At 40.1% G+C, this 15,889-nt stretch overlaps 1 protein-coding gene across 1 annotated transcript in view; it reads left to right on the top strand.

Moving 5' to 3' along the window:
* Positions 1-6,691, top strand: part of POLE4 (DNA polymerase epsilon 4, accessory subunit) — a 73,268-nt gene extending 66,577 nt beyond the window's left edge. The window contains exon 5 of the mRNA XM_029232743.1: positions 6,092-6,691. Within this exon, the coding sequence (XP_029088576.1) occupies positions 6,092-6,195 (104 nt within the window). The 3' untranslated portion in view covers positions 6,196-6,691. The remainder of the gene's footprint in view (positions 1-6,091) is intronic.
* Positions 6,692-15,889: the final 9,198 nt, after the last annotated feature.

Here is a 15,889-nt window from a genome sequence, read left to right as displayed (position 1 = left end):
TGAAGACCTTGAAGATTGTCCCTGCAGAGGGCTGTGGACAAGGATGAGTGTCAGGTGCAGTCCATTGCCACTACTGTGGCCCTTGGTCTACCTCTCCTTGGTCTAACTGGGGCTTCCTCTGGCTGAGGTCCCTGGCTGGGCCATTTGAAGAACCTGTGTCTTCTCCTTCATCTCAAGTTTCTGTAGCCAGTGTTGCCTAGGTTTCCTATCAGAATCTACCCTCTGCGCCCCATGCCAAGAATTCCAGATAAACATGCTGCCTAGGGGAAGATGTTCCCAGATATAAAGGGAAAGAAGTGACCTCTGTTCTGTTTAGGACTGTACAATTGATCTGGTGCTCCCTCCTGAGCTTGAGGCCAAGGTTATTGGCAAGTCATCTGCACTTGCTCATGGAATGGGCTCATCAGGCTTTCCCTCTCTGCTAGTCAAGATGCTGACAAGGTGTGGGCGCTTCCTGGTTAGTTGAAGGCGTCTAGTGATTCCTGGATAGGCTTCATGAAAATTATGGTGTTTTGTTCCTTACTTTCCACCCAGTCTTCTCTTGTAACCAAGATCCTTAAGAAAGAAAAGGTGGTGGTGGTGGTGTTCTGCAGTTGCAAAATTCTAGTGGCCAAGACAGCTGAAAACATACAGATCTTCACTAATTCTAGTTTATCTGATCCCACCCAGGCTTGCATGGCCAAGGCCAATGCCCACAGCACAGCACTGGGAGCCATATTATCAAGGGAAATCTCAGGTCTGGCAGTCTCTGTCCTGTTGCTTCTTTTCTTGGGAGCTGGTCCTGGTAGAGGTCAACCATCTGGTGTGGGGCTGAGAGTTGCTCACTATCCAGCTTGCTTCCATCTTCCAAAGAGTCTACCTTGAGGGTACCTGAACCATGTAAACTGGGAGAGCCATGCTGGATATGGCCACAAGTTACAAGTCTTAGTTTCTTGAGTTCACTCTTTATTATTTGTGTGTATGTGTGTGTGTGTTTGTGTGTGTGTGTGTGTGTGTGTATATATATGTAATATGACATAGTAAATACAGCCTATATATTATATATAATATATACAGTATATATATATATAAAATATATTTGGATAGTGAGGTTGTGAGAGAGGAGGGGAAGAATGCAGGTATACACTGTGTATATGTTATCATCTTATCTGAAATCAAGGATATGTAACTTAATGTTTTTATTTATTTATTTATTAGTTCAAACAAGTATTTATTAAATGCTTGAAAGTGTATAACACTGTGCTAAGAATGAAGGTGGGATACAGGACTTCAAAAGGTAAAAACGACATGTGTCCTGTCTTCAAAAAGCTCAGCATCTATGGGGGAGACAGGCATGTAACTTATCAAATTTTACATCTTACAAAAATTAAGTATCAAAAGAGAGATATAAACTAAATATTGTGGCAGTTTTGATGAGAAAAGGATCAATTCTGTCGATGGGGATTAGGGGCCATGTTCCTGAGGAGGTAACCTTTGAGGTGGCCTTGAGAATATGAATAAAATTTCATTTCAATAGTTATGAAAAGAGTTAGTCTTGGCAGCAACACTCTTAACAACTTGTGTTTATTTAGCAGTTCCCCGCTGACTGAGTAGCCTCACACACTTTGTTGTATTCAATTAGAACAATAACTTTGCAAAGTTAAGTAAGGGGATATTATTATTATTTTAAGGTCAAATTTTGGCTTAGAGAAGTTCTATGACTTGCCTACGAGGACACATTATTTAGTCGGGGTGGGGAAATGTAGATGTGGAACCAATATCTTCTATCTGCAAGTACTGTGAGAGCCCTTCCCCTGCCCACCCCTGCTTTTAGCAGGCTAACTAGAGGTGCATTCCCGGAGTTTACCAACTGTTGGTCATTCACAGCCTTACTAACTAGCCTCAGCAACTACTGATGGTGCACAAAGTGTGGTCGCCAGACAGCAGTATCAACATCACCTGGGAACTTGTTAGAAATATAAATTCTCAGACCCCTTCCATACCTGCTGAATCAGAAATGCCAGCAATGTGTTTTAACAAGCCCCTCAGGTGATTCTGATGCAAGTTTAAGTGTGACCTAAACACTACACATTTGAGGATTCTTTTAACTTAAAATAGATGATATGAAACCATGAGAGCTGACTCTAGAAAAAAAAAAGCCCAATTAATCCTTACAGTATCTAGAAATTAAATTGTGTTCTCCTTTTCCTTCTGAGGATTGTTATTGAACAGGATGATGTGGCATATAGGGCTGGAATAAATTTGGCATTAAAACTGCATTTACTTCTTTCTCATTGAGAAAACAGATACATTCAAAGCCACAGGGAACATGGGACTCAGCCTGCAAAAGTCAAGGGCTCCAAGAGCTGAAGTACAAGGTCACACATTGCTTCAGAAAACAAAGGGTTAGATTTCTGACAAGGGTTGCCCACAAAAGAGAGACCTTAACCCTGAGACTTCATGAATCTGCTCTTGCGAACATGCAGTTTCCAAAGAAATTCAGCTGAAAATGGGAGATAGGCTGGTGTCATGGCATTTCATTCCTTTGAATAGTTTGTGAGAAAAAGCAAGAGAGATAAAGTTATTCTGTTACCATGACAACTTGGAGAGGCCCAGGCTGGATAATGATACAATGGAGCTGACAAAGCTTGGCATCCTGATTCTAGATGAGAAAAATGGGGCTGTGGAGGCCTGGGGATTATGTAGAATGAATATTCTTTTCTTCCCTTACAGTTCTGCCACATTGCCTGATTTTAAAAAAAATAACCCATTAAACAGTGCACATAGTGACTATGACTGATGTACATCTATTCATGTGTTTTCCTGGAAGGCACTTCTCCCCTTTGTCTTGTTTCTATCTATCCTTTGCTGCATAGCTCCAAACGTGCTTCCTTAAGGAGGGTTCCTCATTGACTGGCCCTCAATGAACCACAGCATTGAAAGGCTCAGTCATGCATTTAGTCCCATTTTGCAATTTTTTTTTTTTAACACATACAAACTCTTTCTTTCAGGGGAGAGAAAGACAATAATGTTACTTCCTTGTGACTTCAGGGTCTAAAAATAGCAAAACTGTCTATAATCATTTTTTTTCCTCTTTTGTTTACAATAAAAATAGCTAAGAGTTATTGAGTGCTGATTGTATACCATTCCAGTACTACTTAAAGCGTGGTTGAAGACCAGCAGCAATAGCATCACCTGGGAACTTTTAAAAATGGAAATTTGAGGGCTCTACCCCAGACCTGCTCAATCTGAAACTCTAGAGGGTGGGGTCCAGGAATCTTTTTTTAATAAACGTTTAATAAATACCAAGTTTTCAGAATCACTGCATTAGACGCATCTAAGTGCATCATATTTTTTCTCACTTAATTTTCACAACAACCTGGGAATTAGTATCATCTCCCTGTACAGGTGGGGGAACTGAGGCACAGAAAGTATGAGTAAATTGCTCAAGGTCCCTGTAGTGTATTGTTTCCAAAGATTGTGGCAACAATCTCTTCTACTTTTTCAAAGTGACTTTGTCACTTCTATCAAGAGGTGTAGTCTATTTCTCGTTTCCTTAAACTGGACTGGTCTGTGACTTGCTTTGACCAATAGAATGCAATGAAAGAGATATGGTACAACTTCTTTTTTTTTTTTAATTGAAGTATAGTTGATTTACAATGTTGTGTTAGTTTCAGGTATACACCAAAGCGAATCAGTGATTCACTGTATATATATATTCTTTTTCAGATTCTTTTCCCTTTTAGGTTATTACAAAATATTAAGTAGAGTTCCCTGTGCTATATAGTAGGTCCTTGTTGGTTATCTATTTTGTACACAGTAGTGTATATATGTTAATGCCAAATTCCTAATTTATCCCTCCCCCCATACTTTCGCCTTTGGTAACCGTAAATTTATTTTCTATGTCTGTGGGTCTATTTCTGTTTTGTAAATAGGTTCATTTATATCATCTTTTTTTTAGATTCCACATATAAGCAATATCATATGATATTTGTCTTTGTCTGGCTTACTTCACTCAGTATGATAATCTGTAGGTCAATCCATGTTGCTGCAAATGGCATTATTTCATTCTTTTTTATGGCTGAGTAATATTCCATTGTGTACATGTACCACATCTTCTTTATCCATTCCTCTGTCAATGGACATTTAGGTTTCTTCCATGTCTTGACTATTGTAAATAGTGCTGTAATGAACATTGGAGTACATGTATCTTTTCAAGTTATGGTTTTCTCTGGATATATGCTCGGGAGTGGGATTGCAGAATCATATGGTAGCTCTATTTTTAGTTTTTTAAGGGTCCTCATACTGTTTTCCGTAGTGGTTGCACCAATTTATATTCCCATTGGCAGTGTAGGAGGGTTCCTTTTTCTCCACACCCTCTCCAGCATTTATTATTTGTAGACTTTTTGATGATGGACATTCTGACTCATGTGAGGTGATATCTCATTGTAGTTTTGATTTGCATTTTTCTAATAATTAGTGATGTTGAGCATCTTTTCATGTGCCTCTTGGCCATCTGTATGTCTTGTTTGGAGAAATGTCTGTTTAGATCTTCTGCCAATTTTTTGATTGGGTTTTTTTTTGATATTGATTTGATTTTTTTTTTTTTGCTATGAGCTGTTTGTATATTTTGGAGATTAATCCCTTGTCAGTCACATACTTTGAAAATATTTTCTCCCATTCTTGTGGTTGCCTTTTCATTTTGTTTATGGTTTCTTTTGGAGGCCTTGCAGAGTCTGTTTTCATTCTCCTACTAACTTGACTCCCATGTAAAGTCCAGGCTGCTGGAGACAGAGGCCATATGATAATAGGGACCATGTGGAGATAGAGACCATGTGGAGGAGAACTAGAGTGTGCTAGCTGACAGCCCCACCTAAGCCTTGTCCTGTGGGTGAAGCCATCTTGGACCTGTTAGCCCAGCCTAGTCACTAGCTGAATGCAGCCACGTGCAGGGGCCTTGCTAATGCCACATGGAGCAGAGACTTGCTTGCTGAGCCCTGCCCACATTTCCAACACGAAAAATTGTATGCAATAAAATGGTGGTGTTTTAAGCCACTGACTGTTGGGATAATTTCTTATAGAGCAATAGATAATGGAAATAGTCATATAATTTGTCAACCATAGATCCTGGAGTCTAACCCATGTACCTTTAGCTTTAGAGCTATCCATCTTAACCATTGCTCTTTTCTTTTAATTTAAAATTTTAAATAAATTAATTAATTAATATTTTGGCTGTGTGGGCTCTCTGTTGCTGCACGTGGGCTTTCTCTAGTTGCGGTGAGCAGGGCCTACTCTTCGTTGCACAGGCTTCTTATTGCAGTGGCTTCTCTTGTTGCAGAGCACAGTCTTTAGGCACATGGGCTTCCATAGTTGTGGCATCCGGGGTCAGTAGTTGTGGTGCACAGGCTTAGTTGCTCTGCGGCATGTGAAATCTTCCTGGACCAGGGCTCAAACCTGTGTCCCCTGCATTGGCAGGTGGATTCTTAACCACTGCACCACCAGAGAAGTCCTTAACCATTGGTCTTTGCTTTGTTTCATTTTTTAAAAATTAGAATTGCTAATTTATTAACATATCAGGTTTTAAACTCACGTTCCAGGGCAGACAATCTGGTAAGTTTCTTTCAGTAAACCATGTAGCATATATAACACCCATTTTTACCCTAAGCTAGGTAATAATAATAGCTAACACTTTATGGTATTTGCCATATACCAGGCTAATCATGCTTTGATTATGTTTTAATTTGCTAATTTTTCTCTAACTTTTGAAATACATACTTAGGTAATCAATTTTCAGCCTTTTTTCTAATGCAAGTATTTAAAGGTCTACATTTTCTTCTAAGTACTACTTTAGCTGCACCCTAAAATTTTTGATATGTTATATATTAACTATCATTTCATTTAGAATAATTTTTTTCCATTTAGAATAATTTCTAATTTCCATTGTGATTTTTTTGACCCAGGAGTTTTGTTTTAGAAATATATTGCTTACTTTGGGATTTTTCTTACTGTCTTTTTATTAATTATTTTCTTCCTAAAATAATTCCATTGTGGTTGGAGGATATATATTCTATATGATTTCAAACATTTAAAATTGATTGGTGGACTTTCCAAGGTGGCAGAGGAGTAGAAGGACATGGAGTTCATCTCTCCCCACAAATGCGTCAAGAATACAACTACAAATGGAACAATTCTCACAGAGCACCCGCTGAACACTAGCAGAGGACCTCAGACACCTAAAAGGACAAGAAAGATCCCCATGTAACCAGGTAAGATGAAATAAAGAAGAAAGGAAAAGGAAGAGGAGAGGAAGCAGGATGGGACTTGAGCCCCTGGCAGAGAGCTAAAGGTGAGGAGAGGTTCCTGTATCTGTGGAAGCCCCCTCATTGGTTGGGGTATCAACTGGGACAGAAGGGGAGTTTCAGGGGCTTGGAGGAGATCCTAGCAACCAGTCTGTGGCAGGCAGGACAGAGTGAGACCTACCCAGATTGTCCATGCCACAGCACTGCACACCCCAGGCTGAGACAGTTGTCTCCCACAGTGCATGGGGGCTGAGTACTGGAACATGGGGTTTGGAGAGCAAACCCAGGGAGGGGACTGCTGTTAGCTGTGAGGAGACAGCCTGAGGGTATGGTAGTGAGGAGCTCCACAAATGAGAATGCTCGTGGAGGAAACCCAGACTGCCACAGAAGAGAAGTGCCATCATTGAGTGATGTACAAAGGGCTGGGCCACCATTGCAGCCTCTTTCCTCACATGCTGGCCCTGCCTCCATGGGCACTAGGGAGGGCTCCCACCAGAGCAGGCTCATGTTCCCCTGCCATTGCCTCCTCTGCCCCCACCTGCCCTGCCTGGGTGACCCACTCACCCTGATTGCCACCTCAGGTCCTTCCTGCCTGTTGGGCTCGTGTGCTCCAGCAACCTCTGGGGCAGACTGTGGTGGGAGGAAGACATGCAGAGGAAGGGCTGAAACCAGGGGTTGGCCATGTGACTAAGGAAGAAGAGCTAGAAGCTCTCCTCATGGCTGTGCAAACTGTGGAGTTACACCTCCACTGACGGCTTCCTAAATTCAGCGCCTGAGAAATATTGAAAAGGACAACAAGTGCTCCAGCAGCTGGGATGGGTCTGGCTTTAACAGCTGTGGGCTTTGTGGGCACATACATACAGGGATTGGGCTAAGCCAGAGTCTGAGCTGCCTCCATAGCTCTCACAGCAGGTCCAGATGCACAACTACTGCAGTCCTGGGACCTGATCTCAGTGTATCTGTGCCAGTGGCCTGGTGAAAACAATGCCTGAGAGACACCAGGGCCAATTGCCGGCACACCCACAGTTAAGGTGGGACCAAGAGCAGTGCCAACAACAGTGTAATTTTTGAGCCCACACAGTGGGTGAAAGGGGACACAACAGAGCACATTCACAGGTGAGCAGCTACAGAGGAGGAATACTCAGTGGCTTCTTACGCAGTGGAAGTACTGAAATACCACCTACCTCACACGACAGATCAGAAACACAATGAAGACACATATCTGGGGGCCTCTACTCCAATAACCAGAGAGCAGACCCTGACCCTGACAGGGCAGGGACAACCACAGAGCAAAGGGGAGGCCCCACTTAATATCCAGGGCAGACTCTTCTAACCACAATACCAGTCAAACCCTCTATCAAGGGGTTAATGGCATAAGCCTCTGGACCAACCTTACCCACCAGGGGACAGACACCAGAAGCAAGAGGACCTATGATCCTGCAGCCTGTGGAAAGGAGACCACAAACACAGTAAGTTTGACAAAATGAGATGACAAAGAAATATATTGCAGATGAAGGAGCAAGGTACAAACCTACAAGAACAACTAAATGAAGAGGAGATAGGCAATCTACCTGAAAAAGAATTCAGAGTAATGATAGTAAAGATGATCCAAGATCTTGGAAAAAAAATGGAGGCACAAATGGGAAAGCTCACTGGTAAAGGATTGAGAAGATACAAGAAACATTTAACAAAGGCCTAGAAGAACTAAAGAACAAACAAATAGAGATGAACAATACAAAAACTGAAACAAAAAATACACTAGAAGGAATCAATATCAGAATTACTGAGGCAGAAGAACAGATAAGTGAGCTTGAAGACAGAAGGGCGTAAATCACTGCCATGGGACAGAATAAAGAAAAAAAGAATGAAAAGAAATGAAAACAGTCTAAGAGACCTCTTGGACAACATTAAATGCACCAACATTTGCATTATAGGGGTCTCAGAAGGAGAAGGGCCTGAAAAAATATTTGAAGAGATAACTGCTAAAAACTTTCCTAACATGGGAAAAGAAACAGTCACCCAAGTCCAGTAAATGCAGTGTCTCAGGCAGGATAAACCCAAGGAGGAACACGTTGAGACACATAGTAATCAAACTGACAAAAAATTAAACACAAAGAAAAAATATTAAAAGCAACAAGGGAAAAATGACAAATAACATACAAGGGAACTCACATAAAGTTATAGGCTGATTTCTCAGCAGAAACTCTGCAGGACAGGATTGGCACAACATATTTAAAGTGATGAAGTGGAAGAACCTTCAACCAAGAATACTCTACCCAATAAGACTCTCATTCAGATTCGACAGAGAAATTAAAAGCTTTACAGACAAGCAAAAGCTAAGAGAATTCAGCACCACCAGACAAGCTTTGCAACAAATGCTAAAGGAACTTCGCTAGGCAGGAAAGAGACCAGCAACTTAAAACAACCCTGTACATATATAGACTGCTATAGCAAAACCTCTTTGGAACAGCAAACCCCAGAACTACAATAGATACACACACAAAAAAGAAAAATCAACACCAACACAACACTAAAGATGGTCATCAAACCACACGAGAAGAGAACAAGAGAGGAAGGGAAGAAAAAAGACCTACGAAAATAAACCCAAAACAATTAAGAAAATGGGAATGGGAACATACATATTAATAATTACCTTAAAACAAATAGATTAAATTCTCCAACCAAAAGACATAGACTGGCTGAATGGATGCAGAAAATAAGACCCATATATATGCTGTCTACAAGAGACCTACTTCAGACACAGGGACACATACAGACTGAAAATGAGGGGATGGAAAAAGGTACAGTAAGTCCCCTACATACAAACATTCAACTTGCAGACTTTCAAAGAGGCAAACGTGTGTTCACATGTCCAATCATGTAAGTTAGTTCATATGTCTGGTGTACATTGTCATGTGTGTGCATCCTCTACAAGTGGTTGTGCTTTTGTGTACTTTGCTGTACAGTACTGTACAGAGTACAATAGTACAGTATCTTTATTTCAAGCCAAGGATGTATGGAAGCAAGTGTAAAAGCAGTGGTGATGTAGTTGGTACTGCTAAGAAGCACCGAGTACCAAGAAAGGATGAGAGAGACAAGAGGAAGAAGAAGTAACTGAAAAAAGAAGAGATTCATGACACAGAAAATGGCAAGGGGATTTTCTTTATTTGAGGAGGCACTGTTAGTTTTTGAGGCACCCAAACATAGAATGGTACACAAAGGTTGCAGCAGCTGTTCAGAATGCAATCCAGTGCTACCATGTCATTATGATGAGACAAAAAGATCTACTACCCAGACATCACTGGATCATTTTTTCAAGAGGGTAGATAGAATTGAATCCAGCAAGGAACCAGAACCTGTGCCATCAACGTCAGGTATGAGTGAAATTTCAGCTTGTCCTCCATCTCCTATTGCTGATGATCCTTCAGCTCTACCACCTCCCACCTCCTCTCCCTTCCAGTCAGTAACTCTTCTTGCCTGTTCACTCGATGCCAGCCCCTGTATGCCAGCTGTTGTACTGTACTAGTCTACTTTTCAAGGTACTGTACTGTAAGATTTTAAATGTTTTCTTTATTTTTATCTGTTTTTTATGTATTATTTTGGTGAAAAGTATTATAAACCTATTACAGTACAGTACTATATAGCTGATTGTGTTAGTTGGATATCTAGGTTAACTTTGAGGACTTATGAACAAATTGGACTCATGAACGTGTTCTCAGAACAGAACTTGTTCATATGCAGGAGACTTACTGTAGTCCATGCAAATGGAAATCAAAGGAAAGCTGGAGTAGCAATACTCATATCAGACAAAATAGACTTTAAAATAAAGAATGTTACAAGAGACAATGAAAGGCACTACATAATGATCAAGGGATCAATCCAAGAAGAAGATAACAATTGTAAATATATATGCAGTCAACACAGGAACACCTCAATATATAAGGCAAATACTAACAGCCATAAAGGGAGAAATCGACAGTGACACAATAATAGTGGGGGACTTTAACACCCCACTTTCATCAATGGACAGATCATCCGGACAGAAAATCAATAAGGAAACACTGCCTTAAATGACATATTAGACCAGATGGACTTAAATGATATTTATAGCGCACTCCAACCAAAAGCAGCAGAATACACATTCTTTTCATGTGCACATGAAACATTCTCCAGGATTGACCACATCCTGGGCCACAAAGTGAGCCTTGGTAAATTTAAGAAAATTGAAATCATATCAAGCATCTTTTCTGACCACACCGCTTTAAGATTAGAAGTAAGCTACAAGGAAAAAAAATGTAAAAAACACAAACACGTAGAGGATAAACAATATGCTATTAAAGAACCAATGGATCACTGGAGAAATCAAAGAGGAAATCAAAAAATACCTAGAGACAAATGAAAATGAGAGCACAATGATCCAAACCTATGGGATGCAGCAAAAGCAGTTCTAAGAGGGAAGTTTATAGCAACACAATCTTACCTCAGGAAACAAGAAAAATCACAAATAAACAACCTAACCTTACACCTAAAGCAACTGGAGAAAGAAAAACCAACAAAACCTAAAATTAGTAGAAGGAAAGAAATCAGAGCAGAAATAAATGAAATAGACATGAAGAAAACAACAGCAAAGATCAATGAAACTAAAAGCTGGTTCTTTAAAAATATAATATTTATAAACATTTAGCAGGACTCCTCAAGAAAAAAAGGGGGAGAACACAAATCAATAACATCAGATATGAAAAAGAAGTTACAATTGACACCACAGAAACACAAAGGATCATAAGAGACAACAAGCAACTGTATGCCAAAAAGATGGACAACCTGGAAGAAATGGACAAATTCATAGAAAGATACAATCTCCCAAGACTGAACCAGGAAGAAATAGAAAATATGAACAGACCAGCCACAAGTACTGAAATTGAAACTGTGATTTAAAAACTCCCAGCAAACAAAAATCTAAGGCCAGATGGCTTCACAGGTGAATTCTATCAAACATTTAGAGAAGAGCTAACCTTCTGAAACCATCCCAGAAATTTTCAGAGGAAGGAAAACTCCCAAACTCATTCTACGAGGCCACCATCACCCTGATACCAAAACTAACCAAAGATATCACACAAAAAATTATAGGCCAATATCACTGATGAATATAGATGCAAAAATTCTCTACAAAATACTAGCAAACAGAATCCAACAACACATTAAAAGGATCATACACCATGATCAAGTGGGATTTATCCCAGGGATGCAAGGCTTCTTCAACATATGCAAATCAATCAATGTGATATACCATATTAACAAATTGAAGAATAAAAACCATATGATCATCTCAATAGATGCAGAAAAAGCTTTTGCCAAAATTCAACACCTGTTTATGATGAAACTCTCCAGAAAGTAGGCAAAAACGGAACCTACCTCAACATCATAAAGGCCATATATGACAAACCCACAGCAAATATCATTCTCAATGGTGAAAAGCTGAAAGCATTTCATCTAAGATCAGGAACAAGACAAGGATGTCTACTCTTGCCACTTTTATTCAACATAGTTTTGGAAGTGCTAGCCTTGGCAATCAGAGAAGAAAAAGAAGTAAAATGAATCCAAATGGGAATCCAAACTGTCACTGTTTGCAGATGACATGACACTATACATAGAAAATCCTAAAGATGCTACCAGAAAACTACTAGAGATAATCAATGAATTTGGTAAAGTTGCAGGATACAAAATTAATACACATAAATCTCTTCCTATACACTAACAACGAAAGATCAGAAAGAGAAATTAAGAAAGCAATCCCATTTACCATTGCAACAAAAAGAATAAAATACCTAGAAATAAGCCTACCTAAGGAAGTAAAAGAACCATACTCTGAAAACTATAAGACACTGATGAAAGAAATCAAAGATGACACAAACAGATGGAGAGATATACCATGTTCTTGGATTGGAAGAATCAATATTGTGAAAATGTCTATACTACCCAAAACAATCTAAAGATTCAATGCAATCCCTATCAAATTACCAATGGCATTTTTCACAGAATTAGAACAAAAATGTTACAATTTATTTGGAAACACAAAGCACCCAAAATAGCCAAATCAAGCTTGAGAAAGAAAAACGGAGCTGGAGGAATAAGGAATCAGGTTCCCTGACTTCAGACTGTACTACAAAGCTACAGCTATCAAGACAGTATCATACTGGCACAAAAACAGAAATATAGATCAATGGAACAGGATAGAAAGCCCAAAGATAAACCCACACACCTATGGTCACCTAATCTATGACAAAGAAGGCAATAATATACAATGGAGAAAAGAGAGTCTCCTCAGTAAGTGGTGCTGGGAAAACTGGACAGCTACATGTAAAAGAATGAAATTAGAACCCTCCCTAACACCATACACAAAAATAAACTCAAAATAGATTGAAGAGCTAAAAGTGAGACCAGACACTTTAAAACTATTAGAGGAAAACATAAGCAGAAAACTCTCTGACATAAAGCACAGCAAGATCTTTTTTGACCCACCTCCTAGAGTAATAAAAATAAAAACAAACAAAAGGGACCTAATTAAACTTAAAAGCTTTTGCACATTAAAGGAATCCATAAACGAGACAAAAAGAGAGCCCTCAGAATGGGAGAAAATATTTGCAATCAAAGCAACTGACAAGGGATTAATATCTAAAATATAGAAACAGCTCATGCAGCTCAATATTGAAAAAACATACAACCCAATCAAAAAGTGCACAGAAGACCTAAATAGACATTTCTCCAAAGAAGACATACAGATGGCCAAGAGGCACATGAAAAGATGTTCAACATTGCTAATTATTAGAGAAATGCATATCAAAACTACAATGAGGTGTCACCTCACACCAGTCAGAATGGCTATCATCAAAAAATCCACAAAGAATGAATGTTGGAAAAGGTGTGGAGAGAAGGGAACCCTCAGACACTGTTGGTGGGTATGTAAATTGGTATAGCCACTATGGACAACAGTATGGAGGGTACTGAAAAAGCTAAAAGTAGAACCACCATATGACCCAACAATCCAACTCCTGGGCATATAACCAGAGCAAACCATAATTCGAAAATATACTTGCACCCCAATGTTCATTGCAGCACTATTTACAATAGCTAGGACATGGAAGCAACCTAAATATCCATCAACAGAGGAATGGATAAAGAAGATGTGGTACATATATAGAATGGAATATTACTCAGGCGTTAAAAAGAATGAAATAATGCCACTTGCAGGAACACGGATGGGCCTAGAGATTGTCATACCGAGTGAAGTAAGTCAGACAGAGAAAGAAATATCATATGATATCGGTTATATGTAGATTCTAATAAAAATGATACAAATGAACTTATATACAAAATAGGAACAGACTCACAGACTTAGAGAAGGAACTTATGGTTACTGGGTGGGGGAAGGTTGGGGGGGAGGGATAGTTATTGAGTTTGGGATTGACATGTACACACTGTTATATTTAAAATGGATAACAAACAAGGACCTACTGTATAACACAAGGAACTCTGCTCAATATTATATAACAACCTAAATGGGAAAAGACTTTGAAAAAGGATAGATACATGTATAACTGAATCACTTTGCTGTACACCTGAAACTAATACAATATTGTTCATTATACTGCTGGGCTTCCCTGGTGGCTCATTGGTTAAGAATCCACCTGCAGAGGGGGAGACCTTCAAGATGGCAGAGGAGTAAGACGTGGAGATTACCTTCCTCCCCACAAATACATCACAAATACATCTACATGCGGAATAGCTCCTACAGAACACCTACTGGACACTGGCAGAAGACCTCAGACTTCCCAAAAGGAAAGAAACTCCCCACGTACCTGGGTAGGGCAAAAGAAAAAAGAGATAAGAGAATAGGGACAGTACCTACACCTCTGGGAGGGAGCTGTGAAGGAGGAAAAGTTTCCACACACTAGGAAGCCCCTTCACTGGCAGAGATGGTGGGTGGGTGGGGGAAAGCTTCGGAGCCAGGGAGGAGAGCACACCAACAGGGGTGCAGAGGGCAAAGCAGAGAGATTCTCTCACAGAGAATCAGTGCTGACCAGCACTCACCAGCCCGAGAGGCTTGTCTGCTCACCCGCCAGGGCGGGTGGGGGCTGGGAGCTGAGGCTCAAGCTTCAGAGGTCAGAGCCCATGGAGAGGACTGGGGTTGGTTGTGTGAACACAGCCTGAAGGGGACTAGTGAGCCACAGCTAGCTGGAAGGGAGTCCGGGAAAAAGTCTGGACCTGCCTAAGAGGCAAGAGACCATTGTTTTGGGGGTGTGAGGAGAGGGGATGCAGAGCACTGCCTAAATGAGCTCCAGAGATGGGCTTGAGCCGTGGCTATCAGCTCAGACCCAGAGATGGGCATGAAACACTAAGGCTGCTGCTGCAGCCACCAAGAAGCCTGTGTGCAAGCACAGGTCACTATCCACACTTCCCTTCCTGGGAGCCTGTGCAGCCGGCCACTGCTAGCGTCCTGTGATCCATGGAAAATGTCCCCAGGAGACCACACAGCATGCCTCAGGCTGTTGCAACGTCACTCCGGCTTCTGCCATGGCAGGCTCACCCTGCATTCTGTACACCTCCACTCGCCCCACTTCCCCCAGACTGAGTGAGCCCGAGCCCCCTAATCAGAGGCTATTTTTACCCCGTACTGTCTGAATGGGGAACAGATGGCCACAGGCAACCTACACGCAACGGTGGGGCCAAACCCAAGGCGGAACCCCAGGAGCTGTGCGAACAAAGAAGAGAAAGGGATATTTCTCCCAGCAGCCTCAGAAGCAGTGGATTAAATCTCCACAATCAACTTGATGTATGCTGCATCTCTGGAATACCTGAATAGACAACAAATCATCCAAAAACTGAGGTGGTGGACTTTGGGAACAACTTTAGACTTGGGGTTTGCTTTCTGCATCTAATATTTTCTGGTCTTATGTTTATATTAGTTTAGTATTTAGATTAGTATTAGTATTTTAGTATTAGTATTTAGATTTAGTATTAGATTAGATTAGTATTTAGATTAACAAATCATGGGTAGATTTGTTTATTGATTTGGTTGCTCTCTTCCTTTTTTAATATATATATAGATATGTATATATTTTTTTCCTTTTTCTCTTTTTGTGAGTGCATGTGTATGCTTCTTTGTGTGATTTTGTCTGTATAGCTTTGCTTTTACCAATTGTCCTAGGGTTCTGTCTGTCCTTTTTTTTTAGTATAGTTTCTAGTGCTTGTTATCATTGGTGGATTTGTTTTTTGGTTTGAGTGCTCTCTTCTTTCTTTTATTAAATTACTTTTTAGTTTTTTATTTTTAATATTTTTTAATTTTAATAACTTCTTCCTTTCCTTCTTTATTTCCTTCTTTCTTTCTCTTTATTTCTTCCTTCCTTCCTTCCTTTCTCTCTCTCTCTTTCCTTCTTTCTTTCTTTCTTTCTTTCTTTCTCCTTCCTTCCTTCCTTTCTTTCTTTCTTTCTTCTTCCTTCCTTCCTTCCTTCCTTCCTTCCTTCCTTCCTTCTTTCTTTCTCTCTCTCTCTCTCTCTCTTTCTTTCTTTTCTTTCTTTCTTTCTTTCTTTCTTTCTTTCTTTCTTTCTTTCTTT

Source organism: Monodon monoceros, unplaced genomic scaffold (assembly GCF_005190385.1).
Source record: "Monodon monoceros isolate NGI ecotype Baffin Bay Population unplaced genomic scaffold, NGI_Narwhal_1 Super_Scaffold_19, whole genome shotgun sequence".
NCBI lineage: Eukaryota > Metazoa > Chordata > Mammalia > Artiodactyla > Monodontidae > Monodon > Monodon monoceros.
The sequence above is the reverse complement of the archived record's forward strand: the minus strand, read 5'-3'. Positions and strand labels throughout refer to the sequence as shown.